This window comes from Haliotis rufescens, unplaced genomic scaffold, assembly GCF_023055435.1.
Source record: "Haliotis rufescens isolate VD_foot unplaced genomic scaffold, xgHalRufe1.0.p SCAF_9, whole genome shotgun sequence".
Classification (NCBI taxonomy): Eukaryota; Metazoa; Mollusca; class Gastropoda; order Lepetellida; family Haliotidae; genus Haliotis; species Haliotis rufescens.
In genome coordinates, this window is record NW_025964383.1 from 24,921,971 (window position 1) to 24,940,384 (window position 18,414).

The following is an 18,414-nucleotide window of genomic DNA, read 5'->3' on the forward strand; positions in this document are numbered from 1 at the left end:
CCGGCTAAACAAACCATAGGCTGTACAATCATGTTCATCTGTGGTCACCCTACCTCGTATCTATTTTAAAACAACCATCAAATGTCAGCTCTGTGCTGCGCCGCTGAGGTAAACAAGAAAAAGGTGGCCGGAAATTACGGCGCTACACGGGCTTGAACTCAGCAAACGTTTCTGATTGGTTAAAATGTGTATCGTAATATTAGCACACAGTGAAAGGAGGGAAATTCAAGACCGCCAATGATAATCTGCTTAGAAATGTTTAATTATGCTGTAGATTTCCTTGTCAACCCCAACATTTTGCAAGCAGGTCTACCACTGATGGTTTTGAATTTCCCTCCTTTCACTGTGTGCTAATATTTCGATCCACTATTTTAGCTGGAAAGGTGATGGCTTCAGTCTTTTAGGATTCCAAGGATATTCTGCTGATTGACTATCTTGAAAAAGGCCAGACTATCAATGGAAGTTATTATGCTGACCTACTGAGACAGTTGCGTGAAGCTATCAAAGCTAAGCGACGGCGAATGCTCACTAAAGGAGTCCAGGAAGACAATGCTCTTGTTCACAAATCGGTGGTTGCCATGATCCATGATTGTGGCTTCGAACTCTTTGACCATCCCCTTTATTCACCCGATTTGGCCCCGTCAGACTTTTACCTGTTTCCCAAAATGAAAAAGGAACTAGCCGGTCGCCATTTTCCCAGTAATGATGACGTCATTTCCGCTGTGAATGACTTTTAGAGTGGCTGAAGATAATTTCTTCTTCACCGGCATCCAGGCCTTGCAGCATCGCTGGCAAAAGTGTGTAAACCTGGAAGAGGACTATGTGGAGAAATAAATGAAAACCATCGACTTGGTACGGGTCTTTCACAGGTAGGCTTAGAACCTTTCAGCCAGCCCTCGTACAATACTGCATTCTTTCTCAAAGAACCGAAAACCTCATAAGCGTGGATACATATTCCCTATGAAAGATACACCTAAACAATGGTATTTTAATTGGCGTGAGAGAGACGCATTTAGTAAACACAATAATATGGACTAAAACTGTTCAATCTACGTGTTACTGAAACTGGAACTTTAGTTTAAAGGGCTGATCATGTTCACGTATACAATTATGCCATGCCAGCGGGAATGCAGTACATAAGGCCAAACAATTAACCAAAAGAGGGTCATTGCAGTTCACGATCGCAGGTTGTGTCGCTCCAACACAACGTCAAGGATAGGAGGGATAATATGTCCATGGTAATACACTTCACATTCATACCACTGGTCTAGGTATAGCGTGATACACACACTGGGACATACATGAACACCCACGCTGATAGCCCACAGCTACAAGTGCAACAAGGGGTACAACAGGTCTTCACAAACCCATGCTTGCCGTAAACAGCGACTGTGCTTGTCGTAAGAGGCAACTAACGGGATCGGGTTGTCAGGCTCGCTGACTTGCTTGATGCATGTCATTGATCCCAATGGCGTGGATCGATGCTCATGATGTCAATCACTGGATTGTCTGGTCCATACTCGATTATTTACTGACCGCCGTCATACAGGTGGAATATTGCTGAGTGCGGCGTTAAACAAAAAAACAAACAAATAAATGCAACAAATGGTATGTAAAGCAAACAATTTACTTTGTGTGGCACCGACATTCAGGGTTATTATGACCTATGCATACGCTGACAACACTGGTGGTAGCCTACAACATACGCGTGAATATGTTTTTCGTTTAATGAATGAAACATTGCCGAACATATTCATTTTGTATAGGTTTTTTACCCGATTGTAGTAGATGGTGGCATTGGCAGATGCATTTTCATTAGTGAGTTGCACACAGTTTCAACATAAACTGGTTCAATGTGTAAAAACACAATCATGAAAATTACAAGAGAGCAGGTTGAACGTGGATATGGTTGGATGGTTCTTGCTGCTTGCCTTCTTGTGAAGTTATTTATAGCGCTTTCATTGTGCTCTGCACGGGTGCTTACACCGGTGAGTCTGGGAGAAGTTTGATGGCAATTTGCCAAAGTATGGTGGTTTGGTTAAACGGATATTCAAAATGTGAGGTGAGTGTGTCTGCTACAAGGATGTGTTCGCGCGCCAATATAGAGGAGGGTCACAGCCGTAACATTTACTTATAGTTGAGTTTATCAGCCGTCCTGCCAGTTCATGTTGAATTATGAGAAGTCAGATCATGTTGTGACCTCTTCATGTGTTCCAAAACTTGAGAATGGCTTCGGGCTTACACGATTTGTTCACTCTCCAGGCAATACGCTCATCCTTGAGCGTTCATTCAATGTCTTCTTAAAGTTTTGCTCTTCATGGACATGTGGGTACACCTTCAGCGTCAAACAAAAACCACAGTTACCCCTTTTAGAAAAATGTGATGAAGTGCATCATAATTCACTTATGCAATAAGGCACCTGTTGCAAACTAGGAATAAGACACCAGGTCAAAGAGAGGTGTGTGAGAACAATACGATGAAGAAAACACAAAAGTTGTTTGATCAGAGTTACAACATTCAATACTGCAGTGAACCTTTTAAAATGTGTTATGGTAGACATGTTGAGAACTTTTACAAATTTGTTTGATCAGCGACAAAAAGTATGTCCGACGGAATTCTTCATCTTGACATGTAACATATGTTCCCGTGTTTTATGGCGGGATAGAATCACATCATCGAGAACAGCTGGTATCATCACTAGTCACTTATAAATGCATGCTTATGATGTAGGTCTGAACAGAGCTTTCCAATCATCAGTCGGCAACACCAGTCGATGTACAACTGACTTTCAGCTACAACTTGACGAGAATATTCAATGCTGCAGTGTCACAGTGGATTGATATGTATAATTTGCACAGTTCTATGGAGAAGCACACGATTGGATATCCACATTGTTCTTGCGGTACACGTCCCGCATTCGCTGTGACACTTTACCACGCTGCGGTTGTATGTCTGCCTGCTGTGCGTCTAGTTTTATCTCAGTGATATCTGGAGGTCACTGTTGTGGATATCGCGTGAGAGGTAAGCGGTAACTTTTTATGACTCTACATATACAACATGATGATTTTTCATGTTTATATGATCGGTAATCAATATCGGTATGTAACATTCGTCTGTGCTGGGGCAAGGTGTGCATTACCGCACCTTCCTCGCCTCGAGAGAGAAGTAGAACGGACACACACTGTTGCAGCACGAGTGTTTCAAGGGTTACGTTATCGGGGTATATAACACGCACATGTGCCAAACGAGCTCGAGAAACACCTATCGGATCAGACCTTCAAACGTTTCTCTAAACAATGGGTTTATCATGTATCTGATGCCTTTTTAATTTTCGTTAATAACGGTAATAACAGACACCTAGAACATAGCGCTGATCGCGTTGTCATGTTAACGTTGTATTGGCACTATATATGGTCCCGCGAAAATATCCCTTTTCAACTGTGAATTAAGATGTCAAACACTGAGTGCGCAAAATCAAAATTATATCCATCATCACCCTTATCATCTCAGCTTTAACATCGTGTAACTCATATTTTATACAGTGCTTCGAATTGCGAAATATGGTGAGATTAGTAAAGTGGTTACCGTTCTTCTTTACCTTTTTCTGCCATGTTGAATTTCATGCGAATGACCGCGAATTCTTTCTTATGCATCCCTGCTACATTCACGTAGCTATTATAATATCCACAGCCAATTTGAAAAAGAAATTGATCAGACGGGTCAGAAATAATTACTTTTCACCACTGCACAGTTATTGGCGTAAGACTATTAACGTTTAATCAGCAACGGAAGTGTTTTGTTCAAGTATTGCATATTTTTATCGACTGTGTGTCATGGCGATTTAGCACGGCGCTTGAGACGAAACGGCACTGCAGATTGTCTTTCTGTTTATGATGTGATGCTGATTTACAGAAAATATTCAAATCTAAGATATGGAAAGATAGGTGGTGAAGGTGGTAACATGAAGTTGGTATAGTGTATATGTAGGGGCAGGAAGTTCATGATCAAAACGTAAACATTGAATGACCAAGCCCGAAGTGATGAACAGTACACGTTCGCATCATAGCTGTGCCGTGATTTCTTGTCTACCATTTGTCTTTCATGCTCGCCCGTTTCGACAAATAACTGCTGCTTTTTTCATATGAAATGACTATGAGAATTGTGTGATTGCTCAACTACCTGACAGCGTGAATGAATTGCCCTGACCGTTTGACATTTTATCGAAAAAGACGATTTCAAAAGTGTGGCCACGACATCTAACATGATTCAACGCCATATTGTAAACAAATTGTGTCGAGGTCGGTTTGACGTGTGGTAGCTCGGCCCCCGTTTTTGTCGATACAAACATAATACAACTATTGAAAACATCAACATAACTTCTAAAGTGATAACAGCAATACCTTTTTGCATTTGGGTTAACCGCTTCGGGATACGATGTGCTGTAAAGTTCAATTTCGACTTGTCTTTCCTTTCATTGAAACTGTGATAATGGCGCTATGATTGGTTTCCTGAAATAGTACTTTCCGTGAGTCTAATGAACATGGTACATTTTGTGATTGTACAAGAAAATTTATAACAAATTGTGTATGTGTATATACCATCAAATACACATTATAAATCTCCTCAGAAAATTGAATATATTATCATAACACGACAGCTCATATTTCAACATTCTGCCATGGATGTTAGATGTAATTAATATGATTTACAAATTATTGATGTAGACTGTATTTTCGATTAACGTATGATAATCCATTGCGAGTCTTCAACTCTTATTTGATATGTTATCTGAATTGCCGGAATAAGTAAACGCTTCATATTTTTTTGTTCAATGACGTCACAATATGCAATTGAATTTTTGTAGGCTAGTAGAGGGTCGGTGATTTCCCGAGTTGTTTTTTCTACGCACATTTTCCTGAGATCGGAAAAGTGAACCTTGTGCGAGAATTGCGCTCACGCGGCACCGGATCTACCTCCGGCTACAGAATAACGCAGAGATGTAAAAAAAAAAAAACTCCTATCTGATGGTGTAAATGTAACTGCAAATATTAAACCGGTTTGAAAAAAAGACACAGCTCAGTGTTGACCGAAAATGTATTCTGCGTTGAAAAACCGCCAATGTTTCCGCTTTTTATCGTACACCAATAAAAGTAGTGTCCGACGATTTCTTTTCTTTAGCAGCTTTACGGACGCGGTGAGCGAAAAAAATACTGCCTAATATCTGAACGACATAAATATATATCAAATGGAGTTATATGCGTATGTATAACGACATACATTCAAAGCAAAAAATGGCGTGCCGTAAATGACGAAAACTGATTTTCCTCTTTGACGTCAAGTGGCGACAGAAAGGTTGCACACCTACAAAGAAATGGGGGCATAACTCCGCTATGCTTAGCACAAGTTTATTGTAACTCTGTCACTTGGTGAGAATTACCTGTAGGTAAGGATAATATATTTTCTTGGTGTTTTGTTCTCGAGGAACCAAACTATTCCAACACTAGTATATCTATTGAAACTGTATACGTATAGGTATAAAAAAAAAACCAATAAGAAATGATAAAATCGCACTTCATAAAAAAAAGACGTAATAGCGTAGTGGATGGCCCTATCTGTCCTATAAATTAGTCCTTAGATTCCAACATTCTCCTGATTGTGCACGTGTAATTTGACTAATGTTGCACCATTATTGATGGAGTACTAGCCTTATCAATACGATGAAGAAAACATAAAAGTTGTTTATCAGGGTTATAACATTCAAGACCGCAGTGAAGCTTTCAAATGTGTTATGGTAGATATGTTGAGAACTTTTACAAATTTGTTTTATCAGCGACAAAAATTATGTCCGACGGAATTCTTCATCTTGACATGTAACATATGTTCCCGTGTTTTAGGGCGGGATAGAATCACCTCTTCGAGAACAGCTGGTATCATCACTATGTGATAGTCACTCATAAACGCATGCTTATGTTACAGTCGGAAGCGTAAAATGGACTTTTCGTATATATCTTTTAGGATTATGGAAACAACACTTGTCGCTTGTATTACAATAAACATATACCGTGTTCAGAGTGAATGAGTTCAGTGAGTTATGGTTTATAGTTGCAATAACGTGTTCAGAAAGGTGTCATGTGGAAGATTCAGAAAATTTGGAATTCCATATTGGCTAACCGTCTAATGTTTATAAATTAAATACTTTAAATGAGTGCATATAAATAGGACGAGTCGCAATTTGGCTTTTACTTACCAATATGCATTGTCAAGCGAAGTTAATAGCTGTCTCATACTTTGTTCAAGAACTCGCCGCTTTTGATATAAAATATGTTGCACTTTCACCATTATATGTTGCACTTTCACCATTGTTACAACATCAAGGGGGGGGGGGGGGGGGGGGGGGGGGGTTCTAAGGCGCCGCGATTAGCTGTGTAGAGTTGCGTCCCTTGGGCTCGCCAGAAACCTATGATTGTGGGTTTGAATCACGGTTCGCCCCGATTATGTTTCTGGGTTTTGCCAGCACCAACCTGCATCACTTCGGGCTTTCATCCCACATTAAGCTGACACGCCGTGATATAACTGGAATACTGTTAAAAGCGGCGTTAAACCCAACTCACTCACTCATGCACTCACTCACAACATTACAAACACATTTAACCGAAGATGCTAGAACGTTGAGAATGATAGGCCCGCCGTGCAATGTGCATACATCAGTTTATATATCCAGCACCCGTGGTCGAAACTTCGGTAACACAACACGCAGCTCAACACGTGATGCAGGTCTGAACAGAGCTTTCCGTTCATGAGTCGGCTACAACAGTCGCTGTACAACTGACTATCAGCTACAGCTTGACGAGAATATTCAATCCTGCAGTGTCACAGTGGATTGATATGTATAATTTGCTCATTTGTATGGAGAAGCACACGATTGTATATCCACATTGTTCGTGCAGTACACGTCCTGCATTCGCTGTAACACTTCACCACGCTGACGTGGTGTGTCTGCCTGCTGTACGTCTAGATTTATCTCAGTGATATCTGGAGGTCACTGTTGAGGATATCACGTGAGAGGTAAGCGGTAACTTTTTATGACTCTACATAAACAACATGATGTTTGTTCATGTGTATGTGATCGGTAATCAATATCGGTATGTAACATTTGTCTTTCCTGGGGCAAGGTGTGTATTGCCGCGCCTTCCTCGCCTCGAGAGAGGAGTAGAACGGACACACACTGTTGCAGAACGTGAATGAATGAATGAATGAATGTTTCCTCCAATGATTTGGAAAGTAGTACATACAATGGGCGATCTTTTTCAATTTATCTTCCCTTCACTAACCCGCTAGGTGCGCTGACCCGGACGGTCCAACCTTAAACTGACGGCGTATGTGGTATGCGCGATACGAGCACTACATGTAACTATGACACCTATAGACAGTTAACTAGTATAACCTTCACCTCTGTCGGCAACGGTCACGCTTGTGTGTGGACAGTATATCTTTTCGCCTAAGCAATGATTTATCTATTGCCATGTCCGGAAACAAATGTTCTTTGATTTAATGATACACCAGGGATGACCACGACTGATTATTTTGTATAGTTAACCACTAGATAGGCGTTCGAAGCGATGCGGTGAGATCAGCTGATCGTTCATCCCAGGTCGCTTTGTTGACGTTTTGCAATCGGTACTGAAAGTGTTGCCCTTGATGTATGAATATCACACTTTTAAAAATCAAGTAGATTTTGTATACGTTCCTATATCTATGTTGTATCATCGCCGAGCAGGCTACATCATATGCATGCATTTCAGTAAGTACAGCGGTTAGGCGATACGGTACGCGAAATGTGAAGGTCTCATGCAACGCTGCCCGTTGCCTCAATGTTGTGAATATTGACAGCAACACATGTAAGTATTTGTCAGATATATAACAGAGAGCAATAAGAAATGTTCTCAAGAAATTGTAAGGGTAACAGGCACTGTAAAATTACGTCATCAACTAGATATCATGATACAATGTTCAAAATAAAAGAAATGGAAATAACTGAAATCTGTTTTGATATTTAAGGGTTAATTGGTGCATGTTGTATAAAAGGATTTTATGTATGATTGGTGGCTGTTTGTTGCCAAATACTACCATGATTATATTTCAATATGATCAATGAAAGATATATATTATTTTGGCCTTTTTTTAATTTTACAAAGTAGAAAAAAAGATTTCAGACACAGAGGACCCTATATTTCAGTTAAAATACATATTCAAGAGCATTTGTACCAACTACAATTTTTGTAAAATAAAACAATATATTCATACTAATTGTCAATCTCTATAATGTTGATTGTATTAACAATGCAGTGTCTATATCCAGTTTGCATTGACAATAATCATATGATTGTGACACAGATAAAGCTGATTCTTAACTTCATTAGGCCTTTCTTTTTATGTTTCCTTGTTCTAATCTGTTGTTTCAAATTCCAACATAAACAAATTATTAATGTTATTCTTGTTTCTCTTCACACCAAAATATATCTGCATTGCAGAATGACTCTTATTTTATTTAATATCTTGGCACACTTGTGCATGTGTACTAGTATTTGATTACACATGCATGACTTTTTAGCAGTCATCTGTTTCTGAAGTGAATATTATGCCAATAAAGATAAGTAACATAAAAAAGGGACTCTGGTATTCTTTCAGGTTTAGAGAATCAATCAATTCATTGTGAAAACATTTGTAATTTCTTACATAAGTTACTTTGATCTTGATAAGATCAAAATAGATCCAAATTAAATTGAGGAGATTAAATTATGCAGTCTAACTCATTTCAGCCAGTCTGTCTAAAAATCCGGTCCTATTTTTCAGGCAATAATAAATTAATGAAATTTTAAGAAAGAATATACCTTGCCTGAGTGAATCAGTCAATATGCATATTAGCTGAAATTTTCAGTCAAAATACGTATTGGGCCTGATTATAGACACTGACATAAATAAATCCATTTATCTACATGGAATGACTGAGGGGTTCAATTTGCATTTATTTAACCATCAGAAGATTTGATGATAAACTTTCTAAATTCATATTTGCTACATGATAATAATATCTACAATATATACTTAATACTACAGGTGTCTTGAAGTACTGTTGAATGAAAATCAGGATACTTAGATACAGCAGGGTAGTGTGTGGGTTTGTATGGGAAATAATTTGTCAACATTAAAATACATATTATGTTACTAAAACAAGAAGGTAAAACTATGACTTAGATCTATGTATGCATCATACACATTTTGTGGGGTAGTAAGTATGATTTGTTGTTTGTTGGGACAAACTTTGTAATTTACTACTATTTTAAGAGCATGTGTATAAGAATTCTGTAAGAAATGATGGATGAATGAAATAACACCTGTGATGACTCAGAGCCCTGAATGGTGGGACACATGTTATAAGGGCAGAATAATATGGGTAAATCTCTTATTTCAAAGTATGATGACTAGTATGTATATTGCAACTGAGTAACTGAGTGCTTAACAGATGCATGGTAGATGTTCATTTGGACTATTTCTAAAAAAATAATATAAATTTAAATATTCAGATGCAACTTTTATTTTGATATAAAAAGTAACATTTAAAATCAGTTGTTTTATTATATTGAACGTTATTTCTTCTTAAAATATGTAAAGGCCCCGATCTAAACTTACTATATAGATCATTGGTAAAGGCCTGTCAAAGATGTCTGTGTGCTGCACATGTTGGTGTATCACTAATTTTATTAAATTGAAGTCCATGGTAGTACATGTATTTGTTGTGATTTGAATGCTTCGAATTGTTGTGGGAAATAACACAAAGGCTGATAAATAAAATGAGTTCGCATTATTTCATCGATGCAATATTGAAGCGTGTATGCGCCCTGTGATAATCAAGGTAACATCTGATGTTGAGCCTATCACACCAGAGAACCGACGTGTCTACTGCCATATGTGCCCTGTGATAATCAAGGTAACATCTGATGTTGAGCCTATCACACCAGAGAACCGACGTGTCTACTGCCATATGTGCCCTGTGATAATCAAGGTAACATCTGATGTTGAGCCTATCACACCAGAGAACCGACGTGTCTACTGCCATATGCGCCCTGTGATAATCAAGGTAACATCTGATGTTGAGCCTATCACACCAGAGAACCGACGTGTCCACTGCCATATGTGCCCTGTGATAATCAAGGTAACATCTGATGTTGAGCCTATCACACCAGAGAACCGACGTGTCCACTGCCATATGTGCCCTGTGATAATCAAGGTAACATCTGATGTTGAGCCTATCACACCAGAGAACCGACGTGTCCACTGCCATATGTGCCCTGTGATAATCAAGGTAACATCTGATGTTGAGCCTATCACACCAGAGAACCGACGTGTCTACTGCCATATGTGCCCTGTGATAATCAAGGTAACATCTGATGTTGAGCCTATCACACAAGAGAACCGACGTGTCCACTGCCATATGTGCCCTGTGATAATCAAGGTAACATCTGATGTTGAGCCTATCACACCAGAGAACCGACGTGTCCACTGCCATATGTGCCCTGTTATAATCAAGGTAACATCTGATGTTGAGCCTATCACACCAGAGAACCGACGTGTCCACTGCCATATGTGCCCTGTGATAATCAAGGTAACATCTGATGTTGAGCCTATCACACCAGAGAACCGACGTGTCCACTGCCATATGTGCCCTGTGATAATCAAGGTAACATCTGATGTTGAGCCTATCACACCAGAGAACCGACGTGTCTACTGCCATATGTGCCCTGTGATAATCAAGGTAACATCTGATGTTGAGCCTATCACACCAGAGAACCGACGTGCCTGTTCCTACATACCTGTGCAGAAAAGTATGTAATGACTTTTGGTTATTATTCTAACAGAAAAGGCAAGGTAAAAGTTCTCAGCAGTGTTGTCAACTGTCATAGTGAGTGAGTGAGTGGGTTTGGTTTAATATGGCTGGAATATTGCTGAGTGCGGCGTTAAACAATAAACAACAACTAAATCACGGCGTGTCAGCTTAATGTGGGAGGAAAGCCCGAAGTGATGCAGGTGTCAGACGTTTACCACTTCGGTGAAACCGACGGAAACTGGTAGGTTGCTGACAAACCTAGAAACATACGAACCGGGATTCGAACCCACAATCATAGGCTTCTAGCTTGCCCAAGGGACGCAACTCTAAACAGAGAATCGTGGCGCCTTAGGCGACTGGGCAACCCGTGCCCCCGTCAACTATCATAGTATCCATTTAAAGATTCCTCACTTTGTAGAGTAACAAGGAATGATAATAATGTATCTGTGCGACAGAGGGATGGAAGTCTCAAGAGCAAATGTCGACCGGGGCTACGCCTGGGTGATCCTTGCAGCTGCCTTCACCTTACAGTTCGTGGCTGGAATACTGGCGTACTCTCCTGGTGTCATGAACATCGCAGTCCTGGAGGAAATTGAAAATGATCTGACTAAGACCTCCTGGATTGGCTCAATCAACTTTGGCACTTGCACTTTACTGGGTATGTAAGATCTGAATTGATAACGTATCTGCTTTCGCGCATGAAATTGTAATCAGGATCATATTTTGAAAGTGAATGGGTACTGTATAAATGTGACGAGAAAGTGATATTCATCTCAGCTTTGCCAAGTTGATCCAATGTAGCAAGATTAAGCTGACTCATCAATGCTTTGTTCAAACGAGCTGTATTCCTATGTTCCTTTGGAATAGATCTCTATTCAACTGGTGTTCTAAAGCTGCTGTTTGGCGCGCAGAGTAAATCCTGTCGCTGTAACACTGCAACTCTGTGCACACTTGACGTGACATGATTCGAAGATCATGGGTTTGAATCCCAGATTCGGCCTAATAATGAGTGTTGGTTTGTTAGGTGTCCATGGGTCTTACAGGGGTATGTATTGTCAACTTCACAGGTCCCGTTGCTGGCTTGATACAATCTAAGGCTGGTTCCCGTATTACAGCTATTGTTGGTGGCGCTTTAACTCTAGTTGGCATGACGGTTGCTTCATTTTGCAAATCCATATTGGGCCTGGTGCTAACCTATGGCTTTGTATCAGGTATGTATGAATCTGCTATTTACTTAATAGTTACATTTGACTTTCTTATGTAGTTTATTATGAACAGTCACTGACATAGAGTAAGAAAAATACAAAACAAATAACATATGTCTTTGAACATTGCTTCTTTGACCAAAACCAAAAATGATTGTCAAGGATACCGAGTATTGTAACTCATCTGTAATGTTTGTTAAGAATTGATAAAAAATATATTAACACATTAACAGTTCTCTCTGTATTGTCTGTAATCGTTTTATCTTGAAATTCTGATTTTGAGTCACACACTATGTTTTACATATATGTAATATTTTCATGGGCATATCTGAAATGTGTTTCTTCTCTTTGGACAGGATTCGGTATTTGTCTTGCTTGGAATGTAGTAGGCGTTGTTACAGGGCAGTACTTTTCAAAGAGGCAAGCAACAGCGTTTGGTGTGTGCATTGCCGGTGGAGGAATGGGTCTGTTCGTTGCTGGGCCTCTTGTGAGATACCTTCTCAGTCAGTACAATCTAAGTGGCGCCCTTCTTATTCTTGGTGCAATAGAATTGCATATGTGTGTTGCTGGTGCTGTCTTAAGGCCACTTCAACAGTCACAGAGTTCAACTGTAGTCAACATTGATCACTCAGTGGATGAAAACACTGATAACGATCACGATTGTGTGCAGCATTTGAGCACAAACGATTTACATATGTCACCAGAAAGCGAGGAAATGGCTCTTGAGATAGAAAAACATCCTAAACCTTCAGAAAAAGAAATTACTAGCATTTACCAACTACAATCTGAGGATACTATTGATCTAACAGAAGTTTCAACTGCAGATGATCCTCTATTTAACCATGCGTTTATCTCTTCACCCCAACAAGATGTGAAGAAATCAAGAATAAAATCAAATATATGCCACGTTGTCAGTGCTTTTCGAGTTCTTAAGGAAATTCGATTTCTTATATATAACCTAAGCATCATGCTGTGGACACTTGGTGAATCAGCCGCTGTCTTCCATCTTCCATACTATGCTCAACAAAAAGGAAGCTCGCCAGATCAGGCTGCAACTCTTTTCACTGCAATGGGAGTAGGAAGTGTCTTCTCAAGAGTGGTTGCGGGAATGATGGCCTCAGACACGAAAATTCCATACATGATTCTCCAAATAGGATTCACTGGCATATCTGGGGTGCTATTGATGTTATTCCCTCTTTATTCTCACACATACAACACTCAGATGGTGTTTGGGATTTTATATGGGACATACAGCCAAGGTACAAATACCCTAGTGGGTCCTATTGTCCTTGCTTTGGTTACGTTGAAGGATGTTCCAGTGGCATATGGGCTTGTGTACTACTCCATGGGAGTTGGGTACATTCTAGGACCTCCAGTAGCAAGTAAGTATCACTACGATTCAAACTTCCAATATTGGTGGCTCGTAAAGGCACCATTGCATATGTTTGTGTTTCCTGACCGCCTCCGTGGTCTAGTGGTAGAGCGTCCGCCCCGAGAGCGGAAGGTCCGGGGTTCGATCCCAGGCCGCGTCATACCTAAAGACGTCAAAAGGTGGTACTTGTTGTTACCCTGTCTGGCGCTCGGCATTAAGGGGCTAAAACAAGGACTGGTCGGCTCGGAGTCAGTATACTGTGTCTGAGTGGGGTATTCATGTTAAACTGCGGCATGGTATCTCAGTGGGCTAGTACTATAAATCGGCATCAGTCCGGACTAGTACAAGCAGCCAGCCACATACACATGCACCACGCTACATAAGTGCAATAATCTTGAACGCGAGGTTAAACCCCATTTCACCTCACCCACCTGTTTGTGTTTCTGACTGTGAGGGCAGGACATGCTTACCCTTCACGCGACAAACTGGTGTCAACACTAATTTTCAGTGATACATTCATATTGATGCCAACAGTGGAACCTGTTTCAGAGGATCTCTGGCGATGATGTTATATTTTTCACAGCGTGACAGGCAGTATGTAGAATTACTTTGAGCAAACTTAAAAACATTTAATGACCCTAACACTCCTGAAATATTCTTAAATATAACCCCTTCAACTGTGGCATACGTAACCTACCTGTGGAGCTGTGTTACTTATTCGATCCGGTTTCTTTCATCTTGCCGAACTAGGGTGGTATTATGGAGTTACATTTTGGCTGAACTAACGAGTCTATGCACAGTCCAATCAAAATCGCGCACCGAAATCGAAATCCCGTTCGTAAATTGTCGTGTAGATTTCAGTCGATTGCAGGATTTGCAAAACATGTGCACCGCCAACTCGTTGTCAGCAGATATTTTCCAAATTTTTTCATGTTTTTAATCAAGGTGCTCGCGTGATTTGATGTACTTCGCGAAGTAAGGCCCGTTTTATCACAACATAAATGTTGATTATTGATCAGATCGTCTTGACAGGGCGCCGCCATTTTGTTTGAAACAAATGCAAGTGATACAAGGGGTGGAATCTGATTGGTCCATAGGAGAGGCTTAGAAGGGACATAACACGTAATGACCACTGGTGGCGCTACGATCGAGCCCAGTAATTCCAGCCTAGTTCGGCAAGGGTGGAAACTGGACTTTTAAGTCAGTTAACTCTCTTACCTCGGGAAGAGGGTTTCTTTTGGGTGATGTGAAAGTAGCTTCGTCATGATTTGCTTTTCTTTTTTCAGGTTGGATTTTCAAGTTAAGCATGGTGTATGATTTTACCTATGTATTTGCAGGTACGATATTGTCACTACATGACTGTTAAAAGTTGAATTCTTTGAAAAAATTTATGAAGGGTATTCCCTATACAATATTTATTTTATTAGCACTCTATTGGTCATAAACACAATGCTTTAAATAAGAGGCATCTTTAACAAACCTATGTATTACTGATCAGTTGAAATATTTCCTCCCTTCACTGTCGGTTACAATAACTGGCCTGTATAACAAGTAGTTACAATGGCCTCAGCTTTCCTGTCACACACATACAGGGTTAATTGTTGTTCACAACATCACCTACTGCCTCCGTGGTCTAGTGGTAGAGCGTCCGCCCGGAGACGGAAGGTCCGGGGTTCGATCCCCGACCGCGTCATACCAAAAGACGTTGAAGATGGTACTTGTTACCCTGTCTGGTGCTTGACATTAAGGGGCTAAAACAAGGACTGGTCGGCTCGGAGTCAGTATACTGTGTCTGAGTGGGGTATTCATGTTAAACTGCGGCATGGTATCTAAGTGTGCTAGCACTATAAATCGGCATCAGTCCGGACTAGTACAAGCAGCCACACAAACACACACACGTACATGCACGTCGCTATATGAGTGCAATAATCTTGGACGCCTCACCTCACAACATCACCTACCCGTTTGGATTCAGACCTCGTGATTTAAGTCACAGTCAATACACTTGTCATGGTAGTTGTTCGGTTAATATGACCTCAATTACTTTATTTTCAGGGACGTGCTTGATATTCAGTTCGATATCCGCTGCTTTAGTCAGTATAGTAAGATGATGCACTCATTCATCAACTGACCAGGGACAGCTCCTCTTGTATGTATGTTGTTGATGAAGTGCATCTAGTTTACACGGCGGTTATGAAGACCCAGCCTCATCACCCCCGATGATCAACAGGAACACGACATGATACAAAGTTAGTCACTGTGGATTCATGTGTTGGATTCACCACCAAAGTCAGCGCTATTTTAGCTGCATCACAGCATCCCACTACCAATGGTGATAATCAAATAGGTGTCTTGAACATTATGGCAAACATAAGTGTCTGCTTTACACTAAGACGAGTGAATGAGACCACTTATGTTACTGTTTGTGTTTACCATATTCATGCTCCACATCAGAGGCTTGATACGAAGAAGGTAAACTTGGAGAGACAATAGCTTTAGTTCAGAATACCAAGTTCTGACTTGAAGCCATTAAACCAACCAGAGCACTGCTCTCCCTCACTGCTTGTCACAAGGGCGCCATCTTGTCCCCCAAACGCTGACGTTATATGTGTTGTCTTAGGGTCTTCGCATGAAGCGAGTCGAGGTCCACTTTAAAATTTCTTGTTGTTTTGTTTGTGTTTATTTAAGGGAATGTGATTGAGGGGCGGTGTGAAAAGATAACTAGCTGCATGACCAAAACAACTGATTACGTAACTTTCTTCACCTTACCTTAATATGTGCAATAAAAACGTTAGCGTTTAAATATTTATTTAGATATGTATTTTGCTGAAGGTATGTGCATCACATTCGAGATTTCTTCCCACACCCCGAGGTTGCAGTTAATTGTGTTATGGTGGTTTCATGTATTCAATCGGCAAGATATAGACAGGAGAGGTTTATTGAATTGGAGATGCGGGATGCACAACGAAACATTGAACATCAACCGCGAGAACTGTCCGCGACATACTGACGCAAGGGGGAGCAAGCCATGCGTGTCAGTTTGTCTATTCGCCCTGACTGATGTACGACCTAACGTGTATGGGTGAGCAGCGCTTTTGCTTGTAAATATAAGATTATTTGATAGTGAACCAAGTACAAAAACTCTGTCATTCACTGTAGCCCTCAATTACATTATTTATTTGGATCTTCGTATTTATGTCATTTCTATCGCCAATGTGCAGTGAATCTCATATGACAATAAACTCTAATATGTCGGAGTTACATAGTTAATGTAAGTACAAATTAGGCAAGTTTGGGGACGTCAGTTCGAGGGACCACCACTCCAAATGAATACCACGTACTATAATACGAGACATCGCTAGCGCTATATTCATAGGTGTTTATAGTTTTCTTAGATTTCATAAAATGTCGTACCTTACGGATTCATTTTCATGCAACATTTAAAGCTAATGGTGCTTTCTGTTCGAGAAATGTTACAGGGTAAAGCGATCGGACCGGGTGGTCAGGCTCGCTGACTTGGTTGATGCATGTCATCGACTCCAATTGCGCGGGACCCGTGAAGAGTCCGGGATAGAATAGGTCTTCAGCAACCCGCACTTGCCGTAAAAGGCGACTATGCTTGTCGTAAAAGGCGACTAACGGGGTCGGGTGGTCAGGCTCGCTGACTTGGTTGAAACATGTCATCGATCCCAATTGCGTGGATCGATGTTCATGATGTTAATCACTGGATTGTCTTGTTCAGACTCGATTATTTACAGACCGCCTCTATATAGCGGGAATATTGCTGAGTGCGGCGTAAAACAGCAAACCAAATCAAAACCAGATATGTATACATGTGCAACAGCTCAGAGTGTGTAGGAAGCCATAAATCATATTGAGTTGCTACATGGTATTTATCATAATGGAATTGAGACGCAATGGCCTGAATAATCGGAAGAAGGTATCCATGAATCAACATATATTATCTGTTCAACTTAAATGATAATCCATATATCACTATGAAAGCTAAAATTGTTACAATTATGGAATTAATTAATACAATTTGATTCTGAGCAAAACCAATATATGGAATGGTAGAATAAATCACTAACATGACACCTGACATTCGAAACGGTGTTTTCCACTGACAGATGCAGCAAACTCAACACAAGTTGGAGTAAGTGGGTTGGGTTTAACGCCGCTTTTAAAATTATTCCAGTTATATCACGGCGTGTCAGCTTAATGTGGGAGGAAAGCCCGAAGTGATGCAGGTCTAAGACGTTTACCACTTCGGTGAAACCCACGAGCACGGGCATGGTGCTGACCAACCTAGAAACATAATCGGGGCGAACCGGGATTCGAACCCACAATCATAGGTTTCTGGTGTGCCCAAGGGAAGCAACTCTGCACAGCGAACCGCGGCGCCTTAGACGGCTGGGCCACCCGTGCCCTCGCTGAAATATTGACTTGTGTTGAATATCTGTACTGGACTGTCCACAATCTTGTGTTGCTTTGAAACAAACATAATGCTCCTTTCAGATCCTATAACCGGAAAATAATTAATTTACACTTTATGATTTTATTTCATATTTTAATGAATTTTATACGCCGTGATATAACTGGAATACTGTTAAAAGCGACGTTAAACCCAACTCACTGATTAATTATATAAAATATAAATTATATAAATCGTAAACAACTATGACAATTCTTATTTTTTTCAAACCAAGTAACCATGCGGCTAGTGTATATAGTCGAGTGCCCAATCACTAATGAATGACAAAGCCTTCGACATTTTTGACATAAAAACAAAGTACAGTAAAATCGATCTACACCAACAACTCGGGTAAATAAAAACTGTGAAAGATACAAGAGAGCATGTAATTTATACAACTTAATATTGTCAATCAAGTTCATATCTCCTTCTCCGCTTCTAATTGTTCTAACCGTCGTCGCTTCTGAAACGCCCCCTC

General features: G+C 40.4%; 1 protein-coding gene across 2 annotated transcripts; it reads left to right on the forward strand.

Annotated features, from left to right (window-relative positions):
* Window positions 1-2,150: 2,150 nt before the first annotated feature.
* Window positions 2,151-16,897, forward strand: LOC124127953 (monocarboxylate transporter 14-like). Of its 2 annotated transcripts, none has more exons than XM_048391505.1 (6): window positions 2,151-3,021; window positions 11,341-11,543; window positions 11,953-12,096; window positions 12,447-13,472; window positions 14,749-14,799; window positions 15,518-16,897. In XM_048391505.1, exons 2-6 carry the CDS (start codon window positions 11,345-11,347, stop codon window positions 15,571-15,573), a joined length of 1,476 nt encoding a protein of 491 aa, XP_048247462.1. In that variant the 5' UTR covers window positions 2,151-3,021; window positions 11,341-11,344; the 3' UTR covers window positions 15,574-16,897. The 2 variants fall into 2 exon arrangements, with proteins under 2 accessions (XP_048247462.1, XP_046347324.2); XM_046491368.2 differs by lacking the exon at window positions 2,151-3,021 and adding an exon at window positions 7,460-7,898.
* The last annotated feature ends 1,517 nt before the right edge of the window (window positions 16,898-18,414 follow it).

Excerpts from the sequence above, each read along its gene's own strand:
- LOC124127953 (XM_048391505.1), top strand. The coding sequence starts at position 11,345 with ATGGAAGTCTCAAGAGCAAATGTCGACCGGGGCTACGCCTGGGTGATC. Across the intron at positions 13,473-14,748 it reads TCTAGGACCTCCAGTAGCAA|GTTGGATTTTCAAGTTAAGC; the intron begins GTAAGTATCACT and ends TTCTTTTTTCAG. Across the intron at positions 14,800-15,517 it reads TTTTACCTATGTATTTGCAG|GGACGTGCTTGATATTCAGT; the intron begins GTACGATATTGT and ends CTTTATTTTCAG.